Source organism: Acomys minous (assembly GCF_964271855.1).
Source record: "Acomys minous genome assembly, chromosome: 14".
Classification (NCBI taxonomy): domain Eukaryota; kingdom Metazoa; phylum Chordata; class Mammalia; order Rodentia; family Muridae; genus Acomys; species Acomys minous.
The window spans coordinates 17,014,226-17,030,345 of record NC_140496.1 but is presented as its reverse complement, the minus strand read 5'-3'; the positions used below and the strand labels follow the sequence as shown (position 1 = coordinate 17,030,345).

The following is a 16,120-nucleotide window of genomic DNA, read 5'->3' as shown; positions in this document are numbered from 1 at the left end:
CAATATTCTGGGATGGAAGGTATAGAATATTGTAGTTTGCTGGTAGAAAAACTACTTTGTGAGTAAATTATGACATCTTTTTCTAATGTCCCACAGAGTCGACTAGGCTAACAATTCAAGGAATCATTGCCATTCTAGAATTCAGTGACTGGAGTGTGGAAAATGCATGATTAGAATTCAAACTGAGTTAGGTGCAGTGATGAATGCCTTTAATCCCAGGCCTTGGGAGGCAGAGGCAGGCATAGCAAGTTCTAGGACAGCCAGAACTACATAGAGAGATCCTGTCTCAAAAACAAAAACAAAAGTAAAAATATAAGCTGATGTTATAATTATACATGTATTCTGGCCCCCGACACTAACAAAAAACCCTGGAGAAAAGCTTCAGAGAGAATTTGCCTAGAGAAAACATACAATCATCTCTGGCATGAGAAAGCACGGGTTGAACTCCATTCATCATGACCCAAGAGAACTTAATAGTTGCTACTCGTGCTAAGCTTGGAGGAATGTATTCTCATTAAGATAATACTATCCAGGCGGGCGGTGGTGGCGCACGCCTTTCATCCCAGCACTCAGGAGGCAGAGGCAGGTGGATCCCTGGGAGTTTGAGGCCAGCCTGGTCTACAAAGTTAGTCCAGGACAGCCAAGGCTACACAGGGAAACCCTGTCTCAAAAAAAACAAAAACAAAAAAACCCAAAAAACAAACAAACAAACAAACAAAAGATAATGCTATTCATACACTTCACAAGTCAGTAGTTGCTGATCACTGAATTAATCCAAGCAGAGACAGGTACAGGTACTGAGGTCTGCTGTATCAAGGAAGAAAAATGTCAAAGTGAAAGACCCACGCAAATACTTTAAAGCATTCTTCCATTTGACTAAGGTGAGATAATACAAAAGACAAAGGAAGACTCTCTCCATTTGGAGAAATGGTCTTTAATTTTTGTGGAAAGAAGCCTTTTAATAAGTCCATAGAATGAAAATGGAATGGTTTCTTCCCTAAGCTAGTCTCAGTGCAGTCAGAAGCACATAGCTCACCATCTGTGGCTGCCCTCTGGGTTGGAAGCACTTTCTTTCTGGGCACAAAGGGTGGTGTGGGTGGTACTTATTTACCTTGAAGCAGAGTCTCAAGTTCTTTCAACAAGCTAACTGTCCAAAACCCTTGGGAATGAACTATGTACTTCAAATAGAGTGCAATACAGTTTTATTTTCTTTTCCTGAACACTTTACAATAGGTGTAGGCTGACTATAGATTTTCCCCCCATCCTCCTTCCCCAACCATACTAGATGGAATTAAGGAAGAAAAGCAGATACAGCAGAGGCTGTCTCCTGACTCATCCTGGACTGCAGCCAGGCATATTCATTGGCACAGAGGGCACTTCGGGCAATTGCCAACAAGGACTACAGAGGGTACAGACTAGTCAGGGTTAACAGAAGCTAAGATGAAATTTTACTCCATATCTAAAGGTTATATAAACTTGTGTTTCAGACTATAAAATTTTGATTTTTTACATGATTAGCTAGAAAATAAAATTCAAGCAATGTTTAGTTTATAATAAAAATACCCAAAACAAAGTAAAAAATGAACTGTAGTTTTCTAAGGTCACTTAGGTTATAAAACTAAAGTATCTTTCATGTCTCCTAAGGGAAAGTCATTGTAGATGGTGCTATGGTTGCATCTGATTCTAATTTGTACAAGGATTTATCCAACAAAAAGTAGCAAACATGGTTACAGGTAATGAGACAGATGCCATATTGGTATTTTGTTGACTCTATATTATGATCTTCAGATACTGGATTACTTATGAACATTGGATCATGAGTCACTTTATTTTTCTTCCAATCACCTGTATATTCTTGCTTGTAAAGTTCGAGCTGGTGAGAGATAGACATTTCTATTCATAGTTACCCTGATTTAATTAATAAAGACAATGGGATTCTGAAAAAGATCCCTCAGGCTTGCGGCATGTAACTTTTTCATTCATGTCAACTCTCAATTTCAACTCAGCCAAACTTGTTAAGACAGGCAAGTTCTCTTCTGCTAAACAGCCTTTCTTGATTTTGCACAAACCGACTTGCCTTTATTCTGAGTTTAGTAAGTCAATTTGGCAAGTTCTTCAGAGCAGAGAAACAATGGATTTTCTTTACTTAACTCCACAGTAGTTTTTATTGATTATGAACTCAAGCTATGTTGTATACCAACTTCTACATCCTTATTAAAACTTGCCCATAAAAAACATTGTTGTGTACCATTAGTACCTGATGTTCATTGTGATGTCAGAGAAGGCATTTAAGTGACAGGTAAAGGTTCTCTGTCTGACAAAATGTGACATCGCCTTGACACAAGCTAGAGTCACTTGAGAGAAGGAAACTTCAGTTAAAACGCCTCGGGAAGAACAGGCTGTGGGCAAGCCTGTAGGGCATTTTCTTAATCAGCGATTGATGGGGTGAGGGTGTGCCACTGTGGGTGGTGCACTCTGGGCAGGTGGTCCTGGGTCCTATAAAAAAGCAGGTCGAGCAGCTGTGTAGGTGGCTACAAGGGGCAAGTCAGTAAGCAGCACTCCCCTATGGCCTCTATATCAGCTCCCGCCTCCAGGTTCCTGCTTGAATTCCTCCCCTGGCTTCCTTCAATGATGAACTATGTGAAAGAATAAGCATTTAAAGTAAACCTTTTTCTTCCCAGATTGTTTTTGGTTATGGTGTTTCATCACAGCAACAGTAATTCTAATTAAGACAATAGTCAAGGTAGCAGTAGAAATAACTTTCCTTACCGCCTGCTGGCAGTTCATCCCAAGGTTTCCCTTTTCACCCCGAACTACTTTCATCAGACAGTGGAGGGTCCGCCCTTTCCGATGTAATCCTGAACAGTGATGTTCAATCTCCCCTCGACAGCTCAGGATGATCTCAGGGCTCAGAGAGAAATCTTCCATCAGCATGCGTCGGTAATCTAACATCTCCCCTTGGCACTCACTGCTCACTTGTCGCCCTATGTTGGGGTAAATATAAAATACAGTTACGATCCCTACCAATGGACAGGACATTCTCCACAGGTGAGTGGAGATTGGGGTCTGACTTTCACACATACTCTGATGCCTCATATTTGACCACGTCCCCTGGATGGGGAGGCCTGGTGGCACTCAGAGGAAGGATAGCAGGCTACCAAGAAGAAACTTGATACCCTATGAACATACACAGGGGGAGGAGGTCCCCTTCAGTCACAGTCATAGGGGAGGGGAGTAAGGAGAAAATGGGAGGGAGGGAGGAATGGGAGGATACAAGGGATGGGATAACCATTGAGATGTAACATGAATAAATTAGTAAAATAAAAAAAAAAAAACAGTTACGATATGTGAGCATGAGGACCATAAATCTCTACAAATTAAAAAACACATTTTTGTCTGCAAAAGAATAATACAATCTTTCTGGATGGAATTGATATCTAGATTGAAAAGCTTAGAACTTAGCAAAAGCTTTAGCAACATAAAGCAAGCTTAGCCTCCAGAGACCTAGTTTATTCTGTAGGGTTGTAGTACAGATCTTATAAATTAATAATGCAAATGTTTTGCCAAAGGAAGCCCTTTTGTCTTTTTCTTTCTTTCTTTCCTTCCTTCCTTCCTTCCTTCCTTCAATGTAGGGGTCTGAACTCATGGTCTCATTCATGTTACCTATCAATACAAAAACTATTGGGGGCAGTAAAATAACAGAACACAATCCCTTGTTGCCCTACACAGCTAACGTTTGTGGAAAAGACTATCCTTCAAATATTCATGACAGCTCCCTGATGTCTTTGACCTATAAATGTGAACAAGGAAAACTTAAAGAACAACAACTCCCTCCCCAAATCCAAACACATAAAAGTTACTCAGTTTAGTGATAGAGCCATAATTTGAAGTCAAATCACTCTGACCCAAAATGCATGTGACATGTTATCCCATTCTTCTAAAGAATATAGACAGTCTTAAAATTAAAAGGTCTAACAGAAACACAGAAGGGAAGTACCACTTACGGTACGAGCAGCCTCAGAGTGTGACCTAGAGAAGGAGAAAGGGGGAGGAGATGAAGCGTCACCTCTGTGCACAGCTGACTCCAGGCACATCAGAAGGTAGGACAGCCTGGCTTCCCGGGACCGAGGGAGGTTTTCCACATTGCACCGGTATTTTTTCAAGTCACTCTTACAGGATTTGGCCAATGAATAACTGACTTTATAATCCTGGGCAATGAGCTTTTGGCGTGTAGTTAGTGCTTCTCTACACTGAGGAAAGAGTATAAGGAATGAAACCTTAATGAGACTTAACATGGATCAGCTATCTCCGATAAGCAGAAACTCAAAACCTAGCATGTCAACAACTGCACTTTTAACCAAAATGCCTATCTGTAAAATTGTTTAAAATCTGGCACTAGGGTCTGGAGATATGACTCAGCAGTTGAGAGCACTTCTGTCTCTTGCAGAGGACCCAGATTCCATTTTCAGCATCGACATGGTGGCTCACAGCTATCTATTAACTCCAGTTTCAGGAGTTTTGAAGCCTTTTTCTAACTTACTCTGGCACAAACATAGTCCACATACATAAATGCAAGCAGGCAACACATTCATACATGAAAAATAATAAAAATAAATGATAATAAAAAATCTGACTCTAGTATGGAAAGAGTCAAGAGTAAATCAGTAGGACATTCTGGAATCATGTGGTAAACTGCTAGGTAACTGGTGCTATAAGGGCATCATCACATAGATTTGTGGTGGGTCCAAATACACTAAACTTGACACAAAGTATTCTTTCCTCTTCAACCATACTTCTGGTATAAATTTCGTAAGATTTTAAGTGACATGTGATATTTTATTTGGATGTTCTGTTGTATAGAATTTTCTATTACTCTGAAGACAGAATAGCTGTATAAAAAAGCAAAGGATAGAATTGCAAAATTAGTTATTTTTCAAAGTGTTAAAAAGATTCTTGAATCCACTCAGTGACAGGACTAGCAGTAATAAGAACATGGTAATGAGATAAAAATGAAAAATTAAACAAATGTCTATTTATGAAGGACACTGGTGTGGTTAGTCTACACTATCTGAATATGCAATACTGGCATTAATGTGATTCTGATTTAAACATTTCCCCAATTTTATTCCCGAATGCCGTCTCACTGTATAGGCATCACAATGAAAACTTCTTCTTTTTTTAAAAATGTATTTAAGACAAACACATTTTGTTGTTGTTTGTAATATCTATGTGTTTACTTTGTATGTGTGTTTGGGGGTGGATGGTGGGTGAACTACGACGTGTGTGGAGGTCAGAGGACAGCCTGCAGAGGTTGAGTCTCTCCAATCATGTGGGGTCTGAATTGAACTCAGGTCATGAGGCTTGGTGGCAAATGCCTCTGTCCTCTGAGCAATCTTTGTTTTTTTTTTAAGACAGGATTTCCCTGTATAATGGAGCCCTGGCTGTCCTGTACTCACTTCATGGACAAGGCTGGCCTTGAACTCACAGAGGTCCGCCTGCCTCTGCCTCCCAAGTGCTGGGATTAAAGGTGTGTACCATCACTGCCAGGCTCCTCTGAGTGATTTTGCCATGCCTTTTTTGCTTTTAAGATGGAGTATTGTTATGTACCCAGACTGGCCTGGAACTTTAAATCTCCCTGCCTTAGTCTTGTACGTGAGAGTATTGCAGCCATGTGCCATCACACCAGGTACCCAAATATACTTTATAAACTTCACAAAAGTGTCTCAACTCTGGAGGGGACATACTGTATCAGTTATTCATATCTTAGTAAAGTCAGTTATGTAGATCCATGGTTTGAAAATATCTGAGGAAAAGAAAATTGTGTTTGTACTAATTATATAGATGATTTTCTAGTCATTATCCCCGATAAAATGCGGCAATTATCATACAGCAACACCTCATCCACACTGTGAGGTATTTTAAGCAATCTAGACACCATTTAAAGTTCACAGGAGGACATGGATAGGCCACATGCAAACACTATGGCCATTTTATTTAAGTAACGTGATTGTCCACCCTCTGCTATTTAGTGTCTGAGTATGGGAGGGGTTTTTTGAAATCAACCATTCCTAAATACCACAAGACAAGTGTCTAACAGAGTGTCTGTGAAAGCCAGGAGAGGTGGCACAGGCTAATCCCAGCACTTGGGAGGTAGAGGAAGGATCAGAACTCCAAGGCCATCCTTGGTTCTATGCTGAGTTTGAGGTAAGTCTGGGCAATGACACTGTGTTCCAGAAATAACTCAAACCTATACCAAAAAGAGGAAACCAAGAAAGAAGTTTGTGAAAACATTATGAAATTAGTAAAATATTAGTTCCTTCCAACGTGGTACCTTTTCACTCATGGATTCTTCAAATTTATGGTTAAAAAGGCATTTATACACTCTTCCTTCACCAGCTTGTGTCTGTAAGATAAAACATACACATTATTACTATTAGTTAAGTAGCTATATTGTGATATATCCAGTCTTAGGTAGAACTTTTACTACGTCAGAGTGAGTCTCTTACAATTTGATACTAGTCATTAAACTTAATAATCAGTGACTCTGATAGTTAGTGTTGTAAGTTCTAAAGAGCAGGCAGAAAGGAAGGACAGACAAATCACCCAGCTATTGGAGTAAGTCAGAAAAGACACATCAGTGGTGAAGTGTATACAAAGTTTAGGGGTCTATCATATATAAGGTACTACATCCAATCCTCAGAATAGAGGGAATGAAAGTTGTTTAATAAATCAGCAGGCTCTATCTGGTTTTAAAGTTAAATGCCTTCTATTTCCTCTTTGTTTTATACAAGATTTCAATGCACAGCCCTCACTGTCCAGAACTCTGTAGACTAGGCTGGCCTTGAACTCACAAGAGTCACCTGCCCCTGCCACCACTCCTGGGTACCATCTATTTTATTAACCTTAATCAAAACCATATAAAAATGTAATGTATCAGAGCTTTAGCCATAGGATATGAACAAGACTTCCAGGTAAAATAAGATTCCTATAGATAAAATAAGTTTTCTGTTTTTTTTTCTTTCTTTCTTTTTTTTTCTGTTTTTTTTTTTTTTTTTTTTTTTTTTTTTGAGACAAGGTTCCTCTATATAGCTATTCTAGAACTTGTTCTATAGACTAGTCTGGCCTTGAACTCAAGACGGGCCAGCTTCTGCCTCCTCAGTGCTAGGACTAAAAGATAGTAAAGAGGCAGGGGGAGCACCCACCAACGAACCACAGATAAGTTTTCAGGAACTGAAATTGTGTTCAGCATGGCGTCCACATCTTTGATCCCAGCACTCAGAAGGCAGAAATAGATGGATCTCTGTGAGTTCGAGACTAGTCTGGTCTATGTAGTGAGTTCCAGGACAGCTAGGGCTATGTAGAAAGACCCTATCTAGAAAAACAACAAAAACACAAACAAATCTAAAACTGAAAGGTGAGCGACACTAGAAGAAATACTGTGTGCAGTGTCAGAAACAAACTGTTAATTAGATGTTACATCTTTAAGACCGAGCACACAACACTATTCTTCATATCTTTGTATCCATCTCTGCCTCACTGGTTCTCCTATTTGTGAAGTTTGTGGTGGCGTATTTCATTCTGGAATACAGTACTACAGTAAAAGAAAGGAAAACCAATTTCGTAGTAACTCACATTCTCACAAAAGCGCTCCCGATCATCTCGGCAAGCAAAATACAAATGCCGGTCCAGATGGAAGTCATCGGAGGACAGCTCGGCCACCCGAAGAATGGCTTTCTTGCATTGTTCAGAAACTTGGATCTTAGGCTCTTTTTCTTCTGCTTCCTTCACCAGGCCTTTTTCCAAACATGATACCACCTCACCTTGCGAATGTGCATCCTAAAATAGCAAAAATATTTTAAAACTTCTACCATACAAAGTTTGAGTAAACATTTGGTTTTTAAAAAAATGGTTGTGTAGAGACTGGAAAGGTAGTTCAGCATTAAGAGGTACATACTGGTATAACAGAGGATCCTCCCTCTCTCTCTCTCTCTCTCTCTCTCTCTCTCTCTCTCTCTCTCTCTCTCTCTCACACACACACACACACACACACACACACACTCTTTCTCTCTGACACAAACACACCACATGTTATATGTGGAAAACAGAGCCAGGCATGGTGGCACACCTTTAACCCCAGCACTCAGGAGGCAGAGGCAGTATCTCTGTGAGCGTACACAAGTTCCAGGACAGCCAGGGCTACAAAGAGAACCCTGTCTTGAAAACAAAACAAAACAGCAAAAAAAATCAAAACAAACAAAAATGCAACAAAACAAAACAAACAAGCTGAAAAGTAAATAGGATTCTCGTGAATTCTTTAAGATCTTAAAAAGCTTTTGTTTATAGGTGTGCATGTGTATGTGCATGTGTGCGTGGTTCCTATGGAGGGACCAGATCCTCTGGAGCTGGAGTTACAAGAGACTAGATCTCTAGTGGCCAGCTAGCGCCACCTGGAGTTCTTGGAGTGACTTGGAGTTCAGGAGAAAGATCCTGTTTCAATATTTGAGAAGAACAATGACTGAGGAAGACACCGACATAAACTTGTCCCACATACACATGCATACACATATAACCATGCACACATAAAAAGAGGGGGGGCTAATTACTGAATGTCACACATATAACAAAATATTCTATAAAGTGACTTAAGAATTTTATTTATTTATTTTTTATTTGTTATTTTTCATTTTGGGTTTGGTTGGTTGGGTTTTTGTTGTTGTTGTTGTTTGTTTGTTTGTTTGTTTGTTTTCATGTAGACCAAGACGGCCTTGAACTCACAGAGATCAGCCTGCATGATCAGTGCTGGGATTAAAGTGCACCACCACTCCTGGCTTAGATTTTTCTTCCTTTATTTGGTGCTCGAGATTAAAACAAGGCCTTGGAAAGGGGTGTGGCATCTGCATGTCTGCTATATGTGAAGCTCAGAGGACAATTTATGGAAGTCAGCTCTTTTCTTCCTCTACGTGGATCTAGGAAATCAAACTCAGGTCAGTAAGCTGAAAATGCCTTTACACTCTGAACCAATTATAATTTTATTTATTTATTTATTTATTTATTTATTTATTTAATTTTGGTTTTTTTGAGACAGGGTTTCTCTGTGTAGCTGTGGCTGTCCTGGGTTCACTTTGTAGACCAGGCAGGTTTGGAACTCACAGAGAGCTGCCTGCCTCTGCCTCTCAAGTGTTGAGATTAAAGGCATGGCCAACACTGCCCGGCTCTTATTCTTTTTAAAAATTGTTTTAAATTGTGTGTGTGTGTGTGTGTGTGTGTTGGAAGGCATGTATATATGTGAGTGCTATTGGGTGCTAAAAACCAAACACAGGCCCTCTGCAAAAGCAGTGTATGCACCTAATTACCAATACACTTTTATTAATTATATTGTAGTAAGAAAAAAGTTTGCCTGAGAAATACTTACTGTCTTGATAAACATTTAGAAGTTTGTTTTTCCTTTCCCTCATTCCTTGACTTCAACCAACAACACTAACCTCAGATAGTAAGACAGGGCTGGGCTTTTCCTTTGAATAAACCATCTTCTAGTTTGAGTTTCTTATGTTTTCTGTGATATCCTCAAGGTGATTGGTTAAGAGCAGAAAACACTAAAATGATATAGTCAGTAAAAGCACAGAAGCAGTGAGGCTGCAGCACAGTGCTACGAGTAGTTCTTTTGGCCACATCCTATTTTTCTTTATGATGTGAATCATTTATACTTTCATTTGCAAAAATTGCCGTTTCATTTTGACATGTACTTAGAAAATTCAAAAGGTTTTGGTAATATGCCTTCTTTATTCTAAAATTTATTTTGGAAAAAATGCATCACTAAAATTGAACATCATGATGTTCTATATACTTATACAGAGTAAGGGTAAGAACAAATTAAGCAAGAATCCCCTGCTCTCTGGTTTCGGGGGTCAGTTTCAAATGGCAGCAAATTTGAAACACGGCCGTAGAAGATTAAACATACCTGTGGCCCTAGAGGAAATTACAGAGGAAGGAGTGTGTTTTTTCTATGAGGTAGGCTGAGCCCTTATCACTGACCCTTACAGATAAGAAAACCTGGCATGTGAGGACGGATCTGGTATGAACAAAAATTTCACTTCATTGGTAGTTTTATCAAAAGATAAAAATGAATTAGGTGTGTTGGTACCTGTAATTCTAGCATTTGGGAAACTAGCCAAGGCACCATACAAACATATTTGTCTCCAAACAAACAAACAGACAAAAAATATGCCCAAGAAAGTTGAAGGAAACATTGTTTTGTTTTGTTTTGTTTTTCTGAGACAGGGTTTCTCTATGTAGCCTTGGCTGTCTTGGACTCACTTTGTAGACCAGGATGGCCTCGAACTCACAGAGATCCACTCGAGTCTGCCTCCTGAGTACTGCTGGGATTAAAGGGTGCACCACCATCCCTGGCCTCACTCTTTGTTATTTTATTACAACTGAATAAACAATTTGTATTGGCCTTCAGCTCCAGCCACTGCAGTCTTAGAAACCTGAAGCTGAGAGCAGGTTTTATACTGTTAATCCGGAGAATGGGGAAGCCAATTAGCTCTTGCTCTGATGGCCAATAGGCAAAACTACCTTAAAAAGGAACTTTACTGCATGATCACTGAACACAATGTAAAATCAAAGACTCTTGAAAAGTGTGTCAGGAGCACACAGAAAGACTAAGGTTTGGAATCAGATGTAGATATGATCCCCAGCACCCTCAAGATAACAGGGTGACTCAAATGTTGTGCCATTTCTAGTCTGTTAAGAACTAGCCTTTTGTTAGTTGCCTGAAAGCTTCATGTCAAGGTCACAGAGCTTTTAAGACTGACCACTAATGAGAGAGAACAGCGTCTTGTCCTAATATGAAGCAACATGGGGGGGGGGGGGGGTGACAGGCAGATAACACTAACTCCTCCTTTTCAGCTGCAGTACCCTACCACTATGGTCCACTTGTCAAAAATGTCTACAAGCCATAAACAAAGAGAGACAAAGAAACAGTGGGTTTTCTTTTCCACTTAGGTCTTAATCTAGATTCATGAGCAGCAGCAATTTATAAGTTATACCATGCCTGGCATGATGGCGGATGACTGTAATCCCAGCACTTGGGAGGCAGAAGCAGGCAGATCCCTGTGAGTTTGAGGCCAGCCTGGTCTACAAAGCTAGTCCAGCCAAGCTGCACAGAGAAACCCTGTCTCAGATGGGGAAAAAGTGATGTCATGTCTTTTGAGTACCTCTCCCACTGGCATTCACCACTTTTCAAGAATTTCTTTCTTTTACTTTTGCTGCACAAACAAGTCCAGAGCCAAAATGTCTGTTGTGACATCCTATTATGTAAGACCCCTTTAGGGTCAAATGACCCTTTCACAGGCCTTGCATATGAGATATCCTGTATATTAGGTATTTACATTATGACCCAAAGCAGTAGCAAAATTACAGTTATGAAGTAGCCACAAAATAATTTTGTGATTGAAGGTTAAAGCATTAGGAAGGCTAAGAACCACTAGACTAGTAATTTCAAACATAAGATCAGTTACACTAAGAAGGAAGAAACTAGGTGGGTAATTACGTCACTGGTGAGAAGTAGCTCCACCTATCTTAACTTCTCTTCTTCAGAAAACAGTAGAGAAGATGAATCTTAATTGGTGACTTAACGGGATTTAGAATCACCTGGAGACAAACCTCTGGACACGCTGTCAGGGCCGTGACAGAGGTCCTGAACTGAACAAAAGGAGGAAGCCAGTGGAGCAGGGCACTGTCTGCCTGCCTCCTGCCTGTGGTGGACTATGACCCTCAGCCCAGGCCCTCGCTGCGCCACGCTACTCAGGGAGCCCAGGCAAGTCTCGCCTTCCTTCCTCCTTCCATGCTTCTGTTAGGTGTTTAGTTACAGCAACATGGGAAATAGATAATATAAATATTAATTTTTTTTGTTACAAACCTACAAAATGTCCTAAGTTAATCAGTCTTGGGCCATAGGAAGTATCTGTAACAAAGGTTCTTTTAGTTTGAACTTTAAGATCACCTTGAGTCTAGTTTTCTCCCATGTGAGTCACACAATGGCTTTCATTTAACAAGTTCATAGGTTCATTGAAGAAGTAAATGTAAGAAATACCTTTTCACCAAGACGAATGCTGCCACATTTCAAAATGTTGATGTCATTTTTGCAGTCATCCATGAAACCACAGATCAAGCGGTAATCACTGAAAATGATGGCCGTCATCTTGGTAATGTATTGATGACACTGGTACTCAGTGATGTTGCCTCGGTGATCCACCAAGCAGGAAACCATGTAACCTTTTCCGACTGGTTCTTCAGCACATTCTTTAATCTGTTCAGAAAAAAAAAAAGTGGCTGCTTTACACATGTAAGAATCAAGAAACAGGGGCTGGAGATGGCTCAGAGGTTAGGAGTACTTCTAAACATCCTAAATTCCCAGCAACCATATGGTGGCTCATGACCATCTGTAATGAGATCTGGTGGGCAGGTGCAGCACATGCTGGCAGAATACTGTATAATAGCAAATAAATCTTATTTTAAAAAAAAGAGAGAGAGAATCAAGAAACAACGCCGGGGGGTACGGGAGTAGTGCAAAAAAAAAAAAAAAAAAGATTCAAGAAATAACATTCAAATCAAGAAATTTATTTAGGGGCTGGAGAGATGGCTCAGCCGTTAAGAGCACTGTCTGCTCTTCCAAAGGTCATGAGATGAGTTCAATTCCCAGCAACCACATGGTGGCTCACAACCATCTATAATGAGAGCTGATGCCCTCTTCTGGTGTGCAGGTGTATGTGCAGGCAGAGCAATGTATATATAATGATAAATAAATAAATCTAAAAAAAAAAACTTATTTAAGCTGGGTGTGGTGGGGCACGCCTTAGGTCCCAGCACTTGGGAGACAGAGGCAGGCGGATTTCTGTGAGTCTGAGGCCAGCGTGGTAAGAGTCCAGGACTGCTAAGGCTACACAGAGAAACCCTGTCTCGATAAAACAAACAAACAAAAAAGAAAGAATCTTTTGTTGTTGTTGTTGTTTCTGCTAGAAATAATATCTTACTACATAGCCCAGGCTGGCCTGGAAATCTATGTAGCAGGCTAGCCATCAATTCAGAGACCCTCCTGCTTCTGCTTCCTGCATTCTGAGATTAAAAGCTCTTTACATAGGGGACAAAAAAGGAGGATGTTTAGGAATGCATTGAATTTAAGGAAGGAAGTGTCATTCTGTGGTATGATAAAGGCATAGGTCCTTACCCATGGCTCCTCATTACTACCCCACCACCACCACCATCACCACCATCACTACCACCACCACCAGCACCAGCACCACCAGCACCAGCACCAGCACCAGCACCACCACACCGCCACCAGCACCAGCACCACCAGCACCACCAGCACCACCACCAGCACCACCAGCACCACCACCACCACCAGCACCAGCACCAGCACCAGCACCACCAGCACCAGCACCACCACCACCAGCAAGGCCATAGAAACTAGGACTTTTCTTTCCTGAGACAGGACATAGACACTCTATAACACTTCCTGTCTTTCAGGATTGGAAGACGGCTATTTCATTCTCTAAACTCCTCAGCTATTCTTCCCTGGTAGTAGGTCATGAGAAACTAGAGGAATTTTAGTTCAGAACATGGCTGCTCTGGCAAGAGATCACATCTAAACACCTTCTAGATCTGTGTGATCTAACTGGAATACAAACACATCTTTAATCCAGGAGGCAGAGGTAAGCAGATCTGATTTCAAGGCTAGTCTGGTATAGAGCAAGTATCAGGTCATACTTGTCTGACCTGAGAGAAAAGACAGGTAGTGTTTTATTCAGTGCTAAAAAAGTGGATAACTTTTTTTGTAGGTATTGTGATAACTTTTTTTCTCCCTTAAGAAGTTTCTCCAGCCGGGCGGTGGTGGCGCACGCCTTTAATCCCAGCACTTGGGAGGCAGAGGCAGGCGGATCGCTGTGAGTTCGAGGCCAGCCTGGTCTACAAAGTGAGTCTAGGACAGCCAAGGCTACACAGAGAGATCCTGTCTCGAAAAAACAAAAAAAAACAAAACAAACAAACAAACAAAAAAGAAGTTTCTCCAACCAGGTGTGGTGGTATACGCCTTTAATCCCAGCACTCAGGAAGTAGAGGCAGGTGGATCTCTATAAGTTCACGGCCAGCCTGGTTTACAAAAGTGAGTCTAGGACAGCCAAGGAAAAATAGGGAAAACCCTGTATCAAAAAAAAAAAAAAAAAAAAAGATTCTCTAGCTTTAAAAAATGATAGGAGGGAGAATAAAAGGTTTTGCTGGGAACTATGTGTTTCCTGGAAAATCATTTTCCTGGTTCCAGTATAATATCCCCATTGGGTGAGGCAAGTGTTTGGTACTTGGATGTTTATAAATCCATAACATCACTGCTACTAATACAATGGAAGTAGGGCAGCCAAATTCCTGGAGGGAAATTAGCCTGGTGAGCTTGTATGTGCTCCAAACCAGACTTCTACAGGGCAATCATGCAGTATACACCTAATGCTGAGCCAGGTGTTTGTAGTACGTACAAATACCCTATTGCATCCAAAGAGGAAAAGGAGGAGCTTACTAATAACTAACAGCTCCTTAATATCGTTTGGAACATACACATGTATAGGTCAAGCCTGATTTCATTTTCTTGTTAGAATTCTTTCTATTATTAAGCAAACATTTCTCCTCATGACATTTTAAGGTCACATAGCTATCTAAGGGACTCTGAATTAGATTAAAGCTAAAATTGAAAAACAAATTTTCAGATTGTTACTCTGTTCTTAAGCACCAAGGTATTAAAGAAAAGTCATAGTTTTAAAAGAATAAAATATCTGATCAGGTATAAGAAGATTTGAAGAAGAAAGTAAGTTGTATCACATCCCCAAAATGACTTCCCAAGGATCATAAATTAAGGGCTTATGTGGGGAAAAGCACCCTTCTCAAGTGCTCTGGAGAGTGGCCTCGTCTGCTTGTTAGTTTGACGACAGGTCACTGTACTGCATGACCATAATTCTATAACCGGAGTGCAGAAAAACTACAAGTTTTTTTCTTTCTGGTTCTTATATTTCATTAGTTAGAAATCTCTGGCTTTCTAGGATTCTAATATGAATTTTTAAAAAAATCTCCCCTAGCACACTGTGGTGGTGCATGCCTTGGATCCCAGCACTCTGGAAGTAGAGGCAGGTGATCTTAAGAGCGCTACATATTGAGTGCAGGCCAGCCAGAGCCATCCTGTGAGTTCTCATCTCAAAACAAAACATCTGTACAGAGACAGACAGCTTCATCAACTGAATTGTCTTTATACTCAATGTATAATTATATACATTGATAACTGTTAATCCTTTAAACACTAGCACCTATTATCTGATACATATGCTCAACAAGAGCCAAATCACGTAGGAAGGGTTCTAGGCCTCCAGGGAAATGTACTCTAGGAACCTCAGCAGTTGTACTGTGTACCTGGGAAACACTAAGAAGCTGAACTCACTGTGCCACGTTGGTGGGCAGTCACAAAAGAAGTCTAGCTACACAGTCTTCTCGTATCACAGCCAAGCAGATGAGAACTCCAAGAAAAGAAAAGTAACCGAGGGGGGGTGGGGCAACAGATTCTACTTTGTCTTATAAATCATAATACCCACAAAATTATTTCACACTTTACCTCTGAAATAGTTGACTTGCAAACCTCTCTGGCCACAGATTCAAATTTAGGATCAGTAGTCAGGTTCAGCTTGTAATTCCACAACAACTGGGTTCAAGAGAAGAAAACAAAAGAAAACCCTTCTGGTTAGAACACCATGAAATCTGTCACCAGTAATTATTATAAATGACAAAAATTAACTATACAGGCATATACAGCACTTTTACATTTCTAGTAACAGTTAAAAGTCATCACATTCGTAGATAAAAGAACAAAAAATATACAAACATAATTAAAGCAGCACCCACCATTCAGATGTTCTTCCCCCGCCCCTTACTAAATGACATGTCTTTAAAACTATGAATTACAATTACGTGGTACAGGGGCTTTAGAAGTGGCTCAGTAGTAAGAACATGCACTGCTCATGCAGACGGCAGTTCCATAACCCAGGTTCTGAGGCTCAGAACTGCTTACAACTCCAGCTCCAGGACA

General features: G+C 40.4%; 1 protein-coding gene across 2 annotated transcripts in view; it reads right to left on the bottom strand.

The window, feature by feature from the left end:
• Positions 1-16,120, bottom strand: part of GLG1 (golgi glycoprotein 1) — a 93,805-nt gene that overhangs the window by 38,862 nt on the left and 38,823 nt on the right. For both annotated transcript variants that reach the window (XM_084756646.1, XM_084756647.1), the window contains exons 3-8: positions 15,650-15,736; positions 12,095-12,310; positions 7,633-7,836; positions 6,332-6,403; positions 4,067-4,250; positions 2,770-2,984 (exon numbers count right to left, since the gene is read on the bottom strand). In XM_084756646.1, the coding sequence (XP_084612772.1) occupies positions 2,770-2,984; positions 4,067-4,250; positions 6,332-6,403; positions 7,633-7,836; positions 12,095-12,310; positions 15,650-15,736 (978 nt within the window). The remainder of the gene's footprint in view (positions 1-2,769; positions 2,985-4,066; positions 4,251-6,331; positions 6,404-7,632; positions 7,837-12,094; positions 12,311-15,649; positions 15,737-16,120) is intronic.